A 15,678-nucleotide genomic window follows, 5' to 3' on the forward strand; every position below is an offset into this window, starting at 1 on the left:
AGATTCCCGCTACAACTATTGCATCAGAGTACTATACTGGCCAAACATCAGGCGCCGCTCGATCCACGGCCGAACCCACCAACGTCGGGGGTTTCGCCGGTTCCTGCGCTGCTCCCGGGCCCGGATCAACGCCAACAGCACTATATTATGCTCGTGCTGGAGTTCCTCCAGACGCCCCCTCAACAGGGCTACGCGTAGTCGCTCAGGTGGAATAGCCATCCTCTTTCAGCGCCGACAGGTAGTTTTTAATTCCAAGCGTTCATTCGCCCGAGCTATATACCCCTCAAAAACGAAAATATGTTGCAAGACTAACGCAAGACTAACGCACGACAGACTTGCAATGTTGTGCGAGACTCTTACGAAATATAATATATAATAAATATCTTGCAACTGTCTCACGACTGTCCTGCGACAGCCGTGAGACAGTTGTAAGACAGTCGTGCGATAGTCGTAAGATTGTTTGACTAAAAAAAAATTCTTCTGGTACTCACGACAAGATATTTATCGCACGACAGTCGCAAGACTGTCGTAAGACTGTTGTAGGACAGACTCACGACAACCAGAAGACATAGATACCACAAAAAATCGTGCAACGAAAATGGTGCATGTTCAATTTTGCCTCACGACGGCAAGTCGATGCCACGATGCTCAAAATTTCGTAGGACTGTCTTGCGACGACCGCCGATGACCCACGATTTGCCCAAATGTTCTGTCGTGTCATTGCACAAATGCGTCGTGGGCTCGTTGTGACCGGGGCTTTAGGGTTAGGGTCACAATGCACCATAAAACAGGAGTTTCAGGCACGCGATTTGTATCAACCACTGGGATTTGGGAGGTATGCAGAATGCAGAAGGTTGCTGAAATGATGTGCATGTACACAACTGCATATCTGCGCCTAACAAAGGTGTCACTACGCACGACTTAAATGTTACGTTTATAACCGTAGCAACAGACCTCAGATGAACCCAGATGCTCTGCGGCTCTTGTTTTAATTATGAAACTCAATGAAATTATGAGTAGAGCCATACACAATGCAATAGGCACAGCACTAGTTTAATTTGACTAAACCATTATTCAAATGACTTATGCAGGTAACTTGCAATTCACACATAGCATGTAAACATTCGTATATATGGTAATTATAAGTTGCAAGTTGTTCTGCAAATTAGCGATTTCATGTTCTGTGGTCCATATGAACCAAGCTCATGAACAGCCATGCCTTGGTCCTAGGAATTGATAAGACACTCTAACTAATTGGGATTAAGACTTTTGCCAACATAACAATCATGTCATTTGACCTCATTTTTAATGCTGTATATTTTCATTATTTAAACAAATAATTTTGGCATGAACTGCCTAGCCCCTAATTATACTACTAACATTGTGCTGACTGTGTTATAGCTTTATCTGTAAGGCTATACCATTTTAAATTTCTCAACTTCATGTTTCTTTTCTCAAATTGTTTTATCAATTCCAAGTGAGATGATTAAACTGAAACTGTAAAGTTTTCCCAAGCACAAATGTCGTATGTAACAAGCTCAAGGCAGCACATGCTACATAGTATATGTATGATACATTAGCAGGGTGCGAAATTAATGCGAGTCTGGAATCAAATACTCCTTGATTTTCTGTCAGACTCCCTGATTTGACATATGCAGTAGTCCGTGTGACTCCCTGAACATTCTGCTATACTAATAGTAACTAGTTCGTTCCAGAGCACGGCCTCGCGGAATTGCCGTATTTTTCCAACAAATGTCCAAAGACAATTTGGCAGACGTACAACCGCATGAATCTTCAAAATAAGCACACATTATTGTTAATATCTTTACTTTTGAACTTCAGACTGTGGACTCCCTCTTTTTGAGGGCAGGGAGTCTGTTGGACTCCCTTATTCAAAAGTTAATTTCTACCCCTGCATTAGCATCATTGTGGGAGCAAAGTGAATCAGATCACCTTCAATGTAGCTATGAACAGTCATGTTCACACACGTCTGCATTTTTAACCCTAGACTAATAAATGATTGGTGGGTGTTTCTTGCCGATCTAAAGAATAAAACGTTTGATTGAAGGTGTTGCAGGACTCCCCCCCCCCCTTGGGCGTTACCTGCAGACCTAATCGTTGACAAAAGATGTCAGCTTGGTATAATGCTCAAAGGGTTAACTAGTGAACGAGAACACAGTTTACTAATCATACAGCTAGTTCGCTTAGGATTTGATTAGTTCCATCTTTTAGAATTAATTATTATTGTAAGGACATGATCAGTCTGAAGCATCAATGTATAACTATTGATTTCAGGAACATAGAGAAGTGGGTAGGGTGCAAATTGAAGATCGAAGCAAGTGACGGGCAGTTCACTGGCACTTGCCATAGTGTCAATCTTTTGGATATGTGTCTAACCCTTTCTGATGTCACGACAGAAACTGGAAAGGTATGTTAAAACCATTATATGTTTACGTGTTTATGTTGTTTTATGAGAAGCTAGACATGTAGTAAGTGTTGATGGTATTACTTTAGCTTAGAAGTCATGTTAGACATCAGTAACAAATGTAATATAGTAATTAAATTCACACGTGTTATCATAAATCTAGATCTGTACTGCATGTAGTAGCTTCCTGGTTTTATAGACTTGTATTTTCAATGAGATAAGATTTTTGTATACACAAGCACTTCTTTAGAACATATAATATGAACATGCATAAAGTAACTGTAATAAACAGTTTAGTGACCTTTGGGATGGCTATGTGGACTACGCTTGTATCAGGAGTCTATCAATAGATATGATAGAATTGATAGACTCCTGCTTGTATGTAGTGCAAAGACAATATATAGTAGTAATACTGTATTGGTATTTATGCTTTTGATGTCATACAGGGCTGAGCGTTAACAGTTGTTTATGTTTCCCCACACAGCCAGTTCATGGACTGCGCAATTTTTACCAGCATGAAATACAGAACATTGAAATGGTTAGTGCTGGTACTGTGAAATCCCATCTTGGAGACAATGTGACTGGCAGGCAGAAATCAGTAATGATAAAACACACGCAGCCAAGACACCTGAAGAATTTAGTTGATGTCTCCCAAAATCAGGTTAGAGGCAGTGCATATGGATTGGCAAAATCCAAGGTAAGCATTAAAATGAAAACGTGTATTAGTTATGTTACAGACTACGTATTTATGATATAATCTTTTTTACAGTATAGTAGCCAGTCTGGGTTTAGTAGCGAATAATGCGTGCTTCTCAGTTTTAAGTATCTGCTGCTGCAACTCAGCATAAATTAAGTAATGACTGTACCAAAATGGAAATATTCATACTAGAGAAAGTGGTCTTATTCTGAGACCCTAGAAATAAAATTGTTCCACCACACTCTTGCAATGCACATGCAATGTTTTGAATTGTTTGCAATAGAAAACCAATTTCACAGCTGTAGCTTTTGCAGCTGTGTATATGACGAGTTCAGGCGCAAAAACAGATAAAGCCATTTTTTCGTTTTTTTGTAAATCAAGTATTTCTGTGGAGCTTTTCATGAAATAATCATCCTACTGATGTAGGTTGCAATCACATCTTTATGAGCAATCAAAACGAAGGTCACAATTGAAAAAATGTGAATTTATTAGAAAAACGGAATTTTGATAACTTTGAACAAATTTGTCAGCAAAAACAGATAAATCCAAATGGCTATATCCTTGATAAAGACAAATCCTATGGTGCCAGCTAGGCCCAAAATACTGATTAATTGCAGAATGGCAGGATCCTGAACTTTCTGCCTCCTACGCTGAACTTTTTTGATATCCATGTAGGATAACAGTATGGCATCTTGTTTCACCTTATCAGTTGTCGAATACAGGAGATTAAACAAACGAGTCAGTTCGTTTTCCGAGACAGTAGTGGCCACACACATACCCTGTACATTATGTACACAAGCAATAGATGGGACTTTTCCGAGCGCACTGTCTACCTTTCTTGCTCACAGACCGCACTGATTCGTAAGGACAGTGACTCTTTTTGTGCCCAGTAGGTGAGAGCACAACAGGCTCACTAATATCAAAATTATTCATTATGCACGCTTAAAGTCAACGATTTGTGCTCTAAAATCGGCCTCAACGCAATGTCAAGCGAGCGAAGGCGCTGCCATGTTGGATGACGTAAGCTAAATCTGATGCGCTGATTGGTCAGATGGAGTTATCGGCTGTTGCTAAAAAAAGAGCATGGGGCATGTCGGCTTGCAGTAAAACGTTATATTCAACTGTGAAATGCGAAGGATATAGCGGTATTTGCAAAGAAATGGATTTTACCTTCAGATGGAGAATGGTGTAAGCTATTTTGTGGTACACTTAAGTCAATATTTTCGGCAATGGCGTTTATCGGTTTTTGCGCCTGAACTCTTCATATGTTTTAGAAAAATGTTGTGATCTGAAAGGGTGATCCAATGTCACACCATTGGTGACTAGATACCATAAAACACTTGCCCGAATATGTATTGTAGAAATGGCTTAGATGAACACTACAATAGCTTGCGGTAATAGCAATAGTTCTTACACATCTTGGGTGGACATAGTTTATATAGTAATAATAATCAGAGGTGCGCGGTATTACCGGTATACCGGTATACCGGTATACCGGTATACCGGTATACCGCGGTACGTGACCTGTGCCGGTACGTACCGCGGTACTTTTTGTGGTGTAGTGGTGTACCGGATTTTTTTAGCTATTTTTATGTATCAATTTTATTAGCTTATCTGACACAGTCAGATGCAGCTTGTAGAATCGCATGATCGTGCGTCCGTCCGTCAACAATTGGGCACAAATCTTAACCGCTCGACGTACGGTCACGATATTCGGGACGTCGGGGGGGGGGGGGGTCGTAAAAAAGACTCGGGATGACAAATTTGGGGGTCAAGGGTCAAAGGTCAAGATGTGTAAACGGAGGGGGAATATTTCCCCCTTAACTCAAGGTATAGGAGGGAATATTGGAATTGCGGCACAAATCTTAACGGCTCAACCTATGCTCTTAATATTCGGTGTATAGTGTGATGGGCAGGAAACCCATCACCAGTGCGAAATTGGAGGTCACAGGTCAAAGGGCAGTGGGGGAAAGGTCAGATATCAGACATTTTCTGAGGACATGGCCTAATGGACAGAGTGGGAAACTTTTTTGTTTCAGCGCTGACCTACCATTTTTATCACTTTATTGAAAGGACCATGAAATCTGCTTTCCAATGACGTGTGTAGACTAAGTGTCTGATAACCTTTGGACCCTCAAGAGGAGGGTTAAACATGGATTCCGGAACTGCCTCAATGACATCACAGTGTTGTCATATTCATGGCACATCCATAATCTAGAAACACAATAAGCCCGGATAGCCGAACGCGATAGCCACCATCGAATCCCATCTGATTTTTTATTATTTACCTGTTTTCTGTATTTTTCTATCTTTATCCATTTAACTATTTTTTCCCAATTAATGCAAATATTTACATGATTTATTTACAATAATTTAATAACAACAAATCATTTAAAAAAAATAGGGTTAGGGTTAGCGCTAGGGTCACAATGCACCATAAAACAGGAGTTTCAGGCACGCGATTTACATCTACAAATGGGATTTGGGAGGTATGCAGAATGCAGAAGGTTGCTGAAATGATGTGTACGCAACTGCGTATCTGCATATCTGCACCTAACAAAGGTGTCACTACGCACAACTTAAATGTTACGTTTATAACCGTAGCAACAGACCTCAGATGAGCCCAGACGCTCTGCGGCTCTTGTTTCACTTCCTCGTCATTGCATAGCTTTATAAATTCATCTCCGTCGATCGACACCATTCACGCTATATTCGCGTATCTCCAGCACCTATTCTATATGCCTAGTAGATAGTCTGCGCTGTTTTATTTGTGCATACTTCATTACTTCAGACTGGTTCTAGCTGTACGACACTCCTACTCTCGCTCATGTTTGTTCCAAAGGAATTACAAGATATAGCAGATTACAAAATAACGCGACACGCCGACTGCCAGGCGTTTTTCTATGAGCGCGGCAGCGGTGCCTTTGATGGGAGAACGGGGCGCGATCGATCATGAGCGCGTTTCACTAAAGCCCGCCACAAGTCTTTGACCTTCGAGTTATATTCCTCTGACCTGTTCTTGAAATCCCGGTATACCGCGGTACAAAAAATTTCACGGTACCCAACTAATAATAATAGATGAGTGATAGTGTGTATGAGTCTTTGTGGACGTGGGGTAATATAGGCACGGAAATCACTTGTCACATACTTACACAGCACGTGCATCTCGGTCACAGTTAGCAATAGGCAGCCACTATGTTATGATTTCAACCAGGGAATAGCATTATCTTGTCATTACTTGTCATCTAGGCTGAGCTGAGGGTCTCCCACGACAGCGCACTGCCCACCGACAGTTCCGAGGAAGAGCAACGTGCACCCGCGGTCACACTGAAGTTCGGCCGGCCCGTGAAGATCCTCATCATCGATCAGGTCGATGACGAATTCTTACAATCGATCGAGCACATTCGCAAGCAGAGTGTGATCGGCCTCGCGATCGAGGGCAAGTCGTTGAGCCGCGTCGGCAAGCTGTGCTGGGTGCAGGTCGCGACGGGCCGCGCCGTCTACCTGTACGACATCGTCTCGCTCGGCCGCGAGGCGTTCGAGCGCGGGCTGCGCGACGTCCTCGAGAGCCCCACACCGAGCAAGGTGGTGCACGACTGCCGGGCGATGTCCGACGTGCTGCACCACGTGTACGCGACATCGCCGCGCAACGTGTTCGACACGCAGGTCGCCGCCGCGATCATCTACCGCGCCCGCCACGCCGGCGACCTCCCGCGTTACGTTGACAGCCTCCCCGACTGCCTGAAGCACCATCTGGGCCTCACCGACGAGCGGCTGAACTACGCACGCGTGCGGCAGCAGTATGCCGACCGCGACGAGGCGCAGTGGGAGCGGCGCCCCCTGGCGGTGGACGCGACGGACCGGCTCGTCAAGGACGTCGTCTACCTGCTCGACCTGCGCGCGGCGATGATGGAAGCGATGCTCGAGGACTTTATGTTTGGCGTCAACGTGTTTCTCGCGGATATGCGCGATGCGCCGGCGGACGACGTGGCGCGGCGCGTGCAACACGCACACCGCGTGCCCGACGCTCTCGCTGAGCTGAACGTGATCGCACGCCGTCGCCGCAGTGCTGGCCACCGGAGGGCGCCACCGACGCTCGACGGCTTTGCGGAGAACGTGAGCTGCATCAACGAGCCGGGCGTCTTCTTTAGTCGAGACATCTGGCACTGCCGCGCCGGCGACGGCGAATCCGCCGCCTCCGGTCAAGCGCAGGCCGCCGGTCGGCGCGATCCTGTCCACACTGACCCGTCAGATGCCAAGGTCGTCTTCCGGCCGGCCGGCATGCCTCCGCTGGAGGTGAACAGGGAGCAGGGTGGCGCGCAGAGGCAGGAAGCGCCGACTCCGCGACGGAGCCCCGGAGGTGTGTCGCGGGGTGCGCCGACTCCGCGACGGAGCCCCGGAGGTGTGTCGCGGGGTGCGCCGACTCCGCGACGGAGCCCCGGAGGTGTGTCGCGGGGTGCATCGTCGCCTAGAGCGCAGGCCTCCTCTCCTGGGCAAGCCAAGCTAACTCAAGATGCGTCCACGGGGGCATTGCCTGTGGCGCTGTCTTCCCCTCCTGGGCAAGCCAGGCTGGCCCCAGCCGCATCCCCGGGGGCGTTGCCAACGAGTGGTGCGGAAGCCGATCGGCAAGCGGGAGAAACCGAACAGGAGGCGGCCGTGTTGAAGGTGCTGAAAGCGCTTCGAGGCGAAGGCGACTAGATGAGCGGTCGTCTTCTACCGTCAAAGCAAACTGACCATCAAGTCAAGCTGACCGTCAAAGCAAAATCGTCAACCGTACGCATCTCGCTGTCCATTTACGTAGATGGTGCAATGTGATTCAGGGGCCCGTTGTCAGAAACATCGTAAAGTTAAAGCTAATGTTAATGCTGCGATATCACTTACGACTAATGCTACACAGAAATGCATCGCAGCTATGAGAAACTTTGGATAGCGGGAACTTAATAATTTTCTGTCACAAGGCTGCCGATTGGCTGAGAATTCATCACAAAACTCAAATGCTTACACATTTATTGTACATGACAGCAATTTATGCATATTATGATGGTGAACCAGGGTTCGTAGCGGGTCTTCCAGTCTTATAAGTACTTATTTTGCCAAAAATAAAATAAGGAGGCCCTTATTAGTACTTATTTTTTGGTGAAATCTTAGAAAGTACTAATAGTCCTTATTTTTTCTCGACTTAAGTAAGAATTGTATATATATACATACGGAATAATTAAATTGCGTGCAATTGTGTATATAAAATTGTTAGTGTACTTTAATAGTCGGTGATCTATCAGAAATGCGTAAAAACGTCTTATTTTTGGCCTCCAGAAAGGGTCTTATACGTCCTTATCTTCAACATGTGTCTTACTACTATCAACCCTGTGAACCACATGTAAGTAATATCTGATTAATAAAAGACACGTTCATGAATTTATTCTGCACAGCAACACAAGACGCAGGCATCATGACTTATCAAAATGTCAAAAACAAGAGAATATACGTCACTTATGTTTGTTTTGTTATATAATTGGTAGATAAGTAATGTTTCTGACGTGTTTACCATAAAAAACACGTTTTACTAATTAAAATTAATAAATTAATTTTTTTTAATATTAATTTTTTTTTTTTTTTATTATTATTTACGTTTTAAGTTTTAGGCGTTAATTGCCTAGGAGAGCCCGAAACGGGAATTACACAGAATAATATATATATATATATATATATATATATTAAACTGCGAGCGCTACGCCTTACGCATGAGACGTTACATTGGCACGCAAGGAAGCGTCCTTAGCAAAGAAGTCCCTGTTGATCGACGGCACAGCTCAGCTGAGACGGCCGGCAGAGAATCTTGTTGCTGCATTGCCATAAGCTTGCGGCTATACGCTAGCCATGGGGTGTGCGCTAGCTTGGGATAAACAGTGTATTAGCCTTTTAGCCGAAAGGCACTGGAGGGTGGTCACAGCCAGAGGTTTTTGTTGCGCCCTCAAATGGTTCTTTTACGTCCCCATTGCCTAGGAATTACGGAAGACGGGAGGCCGGCATTTTACGTGGTCATCACGAGCCAACAGATTCACAGTCTCCAATGTTGAGAGCCAGGTTTTTACACCTTGAGAAAATTCACTGCCCCGGCTGGGGTTTGAACTCAAGCCTACAGTGGACAGTGTACGAGGCCTAACCACTGGGCCACGGAGGCTCTCATTTAATATATGATGTCACTATAATTGCAATTATCTGTGTAATTGTATTATTTTCATGTTGGTCTTTAAGTTACGAGAGGGTCTAGGGTCTCGTAATGCTAAGAGGAAGTTTGCTAGGATTTTTAATTCTCGTAACTTTACAATGTTCCTGTCTACGGTCTAATGCTAGCCGCACACTATACGACCTGAGCGGGATCGGGAGGCTTACGTCTGGATCGGGAGGCCTTGCATCTGGCTACCGACTGGTTGGACGCGATCGGGAGGTCATTTTGGGCCGATTCGAAGTTTGAATCGGGAGCGGAGCGGGTCGTATAGTGTGCGAGGGTATATGACACGACTCGGATAGTGTGCGTGGCCATCTGACCCGCCGCCGAGCGCTGAAGAAAATTGACCAATCACAGAGCAGCGCCATGGGAACCGCATTCGGTCAAAATGGCGGGGAAACACTCCTTACCCTTAGTACACGCTAAATCCGCTTGGAACGCCACGAGAGCGCCATGGTTAGCGCCGACTTTGAGTCGTACAGTGTGCGGGGGCCTCCCGATCGATCGGCTGCCGAGCGTATGGTATGCGAGGGCTTACGACTGCGGCCCGAGCAAAATCGTATAGTGTGCGGCTAGCATCAGAGTCAAAATTAATAATAAGACTAATGTTAAGAATAACTTTTTTTCTGGCAATGGACCCCAGGATCACAGGGCTTTGAATTTTGACGCTGTTTTACATGTAGTTTTTGTATTTTGTTCTACATATAGTTTGTAGTGTAAATATATGTATATACATCGTGCATTGTGCATAGTGTTCATGTTTACTGTATATATATATGCAGTTTATGGGACGCATTGTCTCGGATGTCTCCGAAAACTGCCACTGTTGGCATAGTGGATAGTATTGTAGACAAGATACTTTACTTACAGTACGGTATATTATATGCTTCGGTTGAATAGCATACGTGTGTACTAACCTATGCCGATAGTGAGGAGGGCTTGTGAAATACGGGGCATTTTAGGAGTAAAAACAACAAGGGTGTGGTCCATGGTGAGCACATACATGGTAAATGGGAAGTGCTGTTATGCAGGCCCTTTTTCCGATTACCTTTTAAGAACTGGCATAATGCATCTCATAAGCTGTATAATACGGCAGTGATTACATTTTCACTTGGTTCATATAAGTTTTACAAATGAGATGTTAGTTAGTTTTTTTAATGGTTTTAAGGATTTCAGTCCTACCTGCACAGACTTTATTGGCATATAGTGAGTTATATTTAGCCCTACAAGTGTACAAAAATATACTGATGGTAAGTGGGCAAGGCACTCCAATCGTCAACATGAAATCATGATGATGTCGTCGTTTTTATATGATAATTTTGCATTGTAGTGCATTACAAAGCTGTTGCATTGTAGATATGTTTGCAAGTTATGTGAAAAGTGCTGTGTGGGCTACTGATACTGTTTGCTACTTTACGTGACTTGGTCAATGCAAATGTTTATTATGTTAATCCAGAGCCATGATACATTACATCAGATTACATGTGCAGATTGAGATAAACTGGTTAAATAAAATAACAAACTCAATCACGACATCTTTTTTAGCCATTCCCTGAACACCTGCCAAACACATTTAATGCAAAATTAATTATGTTAGGCAATGATCATACAATCATATCACACTCTAACTCATAGCTTAATAAAAATGACAGAATATACTATATAAAAGTTGAAGGACAAGATAAATACACAATACAAATATTAAGATAAATTTATTGTTACAATATATCTCAGGAGTAAACAATTTCAAAGAGAGATTATTTACTCCTGATATATAGATAATATAAAATTAAAATTGATGTTTTATCAAGTTAGACTATATACATCTTGCGGCCGGATCACACACACACACACCTGATCGCCACTATGTAAAATGCTAGACGTTGTAATGTGGCGACTTTGGCACCAGAGCCCTCTGTATTACTGCAAAACTGCCTATGGCAGCTACAGTCACATGGAGAAGGAGTTGGAATACTGTCCTCAGCTCAGACACCATAACACTGCAGACGCACACCCACACAAACGAGTTAACTGCGAAAGCTATCCTCCATCGAGTGGGACTTATTAGAAGGTACATCTGCAGCATAAAAAAGAGCAACCCTCCGATTTTTTAAGTCATACGCACTGTCGTCATTGAAAGTATGTCTAATTATTACAGAAACAGTGAGGTATAGGAAGCATACCGATCTCTCTATTTCACTCCTAGGTAAACTTATCTTGTACGATTTCATTTATCTACCTGCCATTTCGCTAATACTGTATTAGGTTAGAATGGTGTCTCATTCCAGTTTTTATAAGTCACTTTCATGCAGATAAAAAAATATGTACCTGATGCAAAAAGCAGCTCCCAGCGAACATGAAGGTAAGGCCATGAGTGAATGCCCTATGGTAAGACGGCTGAAACATGCAACAAACAGAAGAGAACTAAACAACAGGGGCAGGGAAGGGATTGTTATGATCTTTGTAGATCTGTTATACGAAACCGCTAATGAGCGAATTCATGGCCATTAACATGGTTGCAGTTGAGCCAGTGTTAACGGCAGTCCCTCGGAAGTTTTGGTAATGCAATTTTATCTTTGTATTGTCCAAAGATTTCAGATCTTTTTTAGGAAAGAGAGGGCAATAAGCACTTGTGAAAAATGATTTATGATGAATAAAATTGCAACAACTACCAACACCTTAGCTCATCTGTCAAGCCTACTTACATTTGTATCCCTGTCTGTCAGAGCCATGACTCCCCTCACCCAGTTGAGGAAACCGCAAGCAATCAGAAGAGCCAACGTCACACGATGAAACAAGCTCAGTGCCTTAAAGTGCTGGTAGCTAACTGTGCAAACATTCAACATGAAATGTTATACTACTCCACTCCATAAGAATAATAAATTCTTACAGTCAAGAAAAGTGAAGTAAGTAATACATGAATATCTTTCTCTAAATAACCGAATGATGTTTTGTAAGAATATTGATCATTTTTAGACCAAATTCAGGATAAGCTTAGATAAGCTATCATCAAAAGTCACCTAATATTAATTGATTGACGTTAAATTCTACGAATTAATAACAAAAAACTACAAATTTGCTTACAGGGAGTTTTAATTTGCGACACATTTTGCGTGTATGTGCCGGGCGAACCATTCCTGTATGGTCTGATATCGTCTGCTGTTAATTGAAAAGGGGGACGAAGTTTCAACTCTGTAGACATGTCACTCAAGTTAACCCTAGTTGCTAATGAGCGTGTATTGTTATACCGTTGCTTCACTCTATGAATCGTTGCATCTGCAAATAACAAGATATAAGCATTTGTGATTTAAATAAATAATTGCACATAATATTAAAAACGCACATGACTAAAAACAATTACATCTGGGAATTAACATACAGTCCACTTATCTATCAAAATTTCTCACAATTACCTTTAGTCAATTTATTACTAATAACCACTAGCATACTAATGTAAGTATTTCCACAATGTCACTAGGATGCAACTTGACAGTGTTTTTTGACACTTTCACTGTCATTTGCAATAACGTACCAAAGTCAATAAGCGTATAGGGACGACTGATTCTCTGGATTTTATCCGGTGGGTACGTGACAATAAACTCTTTCTGAATTTCATCTAGGAAGCAGAATGCAAGCACAGGTGGGTACTCCTTGTTCGTGATTGCAAGAAAACACAAGCTCATTGTTGAAATCGTACTGCAAAGAAAGGGGATATATAAAAAAATAAGTGAATATTTAAAAGTGCACATTACAGCAAATATCAATCACCATGCATACTTGTACAAATGCCACAGGCAGTGTACTGCGACAATGCCAAGCTATGTATTTACAAGTACTACTTGTTAGTTTATACTTTATACCACAAATCATGCTCTGCATTTGCGTTCATACTGTAGCATATATAGACCAAGAGCAGGTGCGCTGTGTATAGTATTTCAATCTATACAGTGTGTTGTTGCCATGGTGATTCTGCGAATCACAATTACATTCCAATATCTTTGTAAAATAGAAGTTACTAAACTATACCAACAGGATGGCACACAGCGATTAAGACATTTTGCTACTGAACCAAATCAATAATACGAAAAATAATAGTGAACATTGCATTGCACCAAACGGAGATGGGATCGAACTAAAGAACACTGGAAAGATATTTGTAGATGCCTAACCACGCACGTCAGGCTTCTCTCCAGGCCTTTAATGAATGTTGGGTCCAACATGGCTTCAAACCTGAAACTGATCTGCATCATCCAACAAATCCTCCAATATACCTTAATTTCCTAATAGACATGCCCTAATTGAGTCCAATTAGCAAACAGGGGATGAACTGCCAGATTTCCTGGCCTGTCTTCTAAAATTCCTGGGGAAAACATGACACATGAATGCAATAAAACACAATCACAAAAGCTCTAGAATCTAGATACTTACTGCACCAGGTGACAATCGGTTTCTAGTGTCATTCTGTCTGGATACAAGTTAATTTTTCTGAGAAGAAGCTTTCCACATCTCTGGCTGTCAATGAGCTCAGGCCTGTCATCGCTGTCTGTAGATGCAGATAGAGGCAGGCTGTCTTCCATTCGTGCTATGCACGCATACACTATCATGCCGACTGTCGAGGGACTCTTGCTCCTAGCTGAAAAAAAGCTACAGACAATAAGCAAAGGCAATAACCACAATATTATTTCGATCCAAAAAAACACATAAAATAAAATTGGAGGGTATAGTGTGTTCCATCATTCACACAACCTAGCTAATAAACTACGCCACTTGTCGACTTCTGACGAACTCAATTTCCTGCAGAGGTGCAGGGCTTTTAGGTTAGAGTAAAATAGTGAGGTAAAAATGCAATTACGTACTTGGTATTTTTACTGCAATAACTTCACACCTACGCATCAATTAGTTTTCTGCCATTATGACACCTGAAGGCTGAAGTGATTTTGGGGAGAAGATACGGTGTTGGGACACGAAACATCGATACGCAACATCGCTCTTCAATTTGTGCATAGGTGTAACAAGGTGCTAAGTTGACAGATTTTAACCCAATACTTTACTCTACACTGCCACTTCTGCAGGAAATACGGTGTAGTCTGTGTAGCACTGTAGCAGCACGAAGGGAATGTGGAGGTGTCATAGCTTATTATAGTTGTATCAGGGTTCATAGATTAGTAGTAAGACACAAGTTGAAATAAGGACTTATAAGACCCTTTCTGGAGGCCAAAATAAAACTTTATTATTAGATATATATTAGATATATAAATTATTAGATATTATTTATTAGATTTAATTATTTCGTATTATATATACAACACAATTCTTACTCTAAGTCGAGAACAGTTTATAAAACAATGTTGAAAAATGGTCTTTTGGCAAAAAATAAGGACTGTTAAGTACTTTTCTAAGATTTCACCAAAAATAAGTACTAATAAGGGCCCTTATTTTATTTTTAGCAAAATAAGTACTTATAAGACTTTGGAAGACCCGCTACGAACCCTGTGTATGCGTAAAACACTACACAAACTAGTTGTTGCCGGTGGGTTTGTTGACTTTATTGTAGATAACCGGAGATCCGCGACGAATCGTCTCTTGTAAAAGTCAAGAGTGGGAGCCAAGATACATGGTCATGATGGTGTAAGCCACCGGCCTAAGTAATGACTTGAAGTTGAATGAATGACAATAATGATCTAGTAGTAGTAGGGGTTCAAGGATAGAGATGATGTCCAGATTGAGACCTATGTCATTTTCATCAATGTGGGTGTAGCCCCTTTAAAATCGACAGGGGTGTTCTTGAAGGTGTTGTTTGTTCATTTCGACCGAGTAACATTATGTGAGTTCACAGGAAGTGTGGAAAAAACTGCGTTTAAGCGACACTACTCGCTCGTTTCCCACCGTTTCTCACCATTGCTACGAGCAAGAATTTCCCGTGATGTTCCTGTGCTATGGGTACAGGAATACCGCGTACCCTCAAATGTATCTGCATATTTGGTATTTGCGCGCGCCATTTACGCACTGATACTACTTGCTCTCCGCAGTAAATTACCTGGAAATCCTACAGTAACCTACGGCTACACTCACACTGTAGTATAGTTTTGCTCTCCTCAGATCTTGTCATGATCTAGACAAACTACCAATTTCTTTTGCGAAAAATCATTGTTTTTTAACTTTTTTTTATTTATTTATTTAGGCAATTATCCATCATATACAATACATAGCATACTTTTACAATAAAATTCTTAATTAATAAAATTGGATAACTACCAAGGATATATACACAAAAAGCATGACTATTGACTAGCACACTTATTTACGCTGAGAGGGTCTATGTCCCCT

The 15,678-nt window shown here is 42.3% G+C and overlaps 2 protein-coding genes across 5 annotated transcripts in view; one reads left to right on the forward strand and one right to left on the reverse strand.

Annotated features, from left to right (window-relative positions):
- Positions 1-8,197, forward strand: part of LOC106813936 (exonuclease 3'-5' domain-containing protein 1-like) — a 14,291-nt gene extending 6,094 nt beyond the window's left edge. Inside the window, exons 2-5 of one of the 2 annotated variants that reach the window (XM_014818183.1) lie at positions 2,296-2,428; positions 2,910-3,122; positions 6,372-7,524; positions 7,567-8,197. In XM_014818183.1, the coding sequence (XP_014673669.1) occupies positions 2,296-2,428; positions 2,910-3,122; positions 6,372-7,524; positions 7,567-7,820 (1,753 nt within the window). In that variant the 3' untranslated portion in view covers positions 7,821-8,197. Of the gene's footprint in view, positions 1-2,295; positions 2,429-2,909; positions 3,123-6,371 lie in introns of both variants that reach the window. The other variant, XM_014818182.1, reaches the window with a different exon arrangement.
- A 2,572-nt stretch (positions 8,198-10,769) lies between these two features.
- Positions 10,770-15,678, reverse strand: part of LOC106813932 (vesicle-trafficking protein SEC22a-like) — a 6,502-nt gene continuing 1,593 nt past the window's right edge. For 2 of the 3 annotated variants that reach the window (XM_014818175.1, XM_014818174.1), the window contains exons 2-7: positions 13,780-13,984; positions 12,884-13,047; positions 12,436-12,627; positions 12,057-12,178; positions 11,680-11,748; positions 10,770-11,428 (exon numbers count right to left, since the gene is read on the reverse strand). In XM_014818175.1, coding sequence (XP_014673661.1) covers positions 11,228-11,428; positions 11,680-11,748; positions 12,057-12,178; positions 12,436-12,627; positions 12,884-13,047; positions 13,780-13,955 — 924 coding nt within the window. In that variant the 5' untranslated portion in view covers positions 13,956-13,984 and the 3' untranslated portion in view covers positions 10,770-11,227. The remainder of the gene's footprint in view (positions 11,429-11,679; positions 11,749-12,056; positions 12,179-12,435; positions 12,628-12,883; positions 13,048-13,779; positions 13,985-15,678) is intronic. The other variant, XM_014818176.1, reaches the window with a different exon arrangement.

Source organism: Priapulus caudatus, unplaced genomic scaffold, assembly GCF_000485595.1.
Source record: "Priapulus caudatus unplaced genomic scaffold, Priapulus_caudatus-5.0.1 Scaffold845, whole genome shotgun sequence".
Classification (NCBI taxonomy): Eukaryota; Metazoa; Priapulida; class Priapulimorpha; order Priapulimorphida; family Priapulidae; genus Priapulus; species Priapulus caudatus.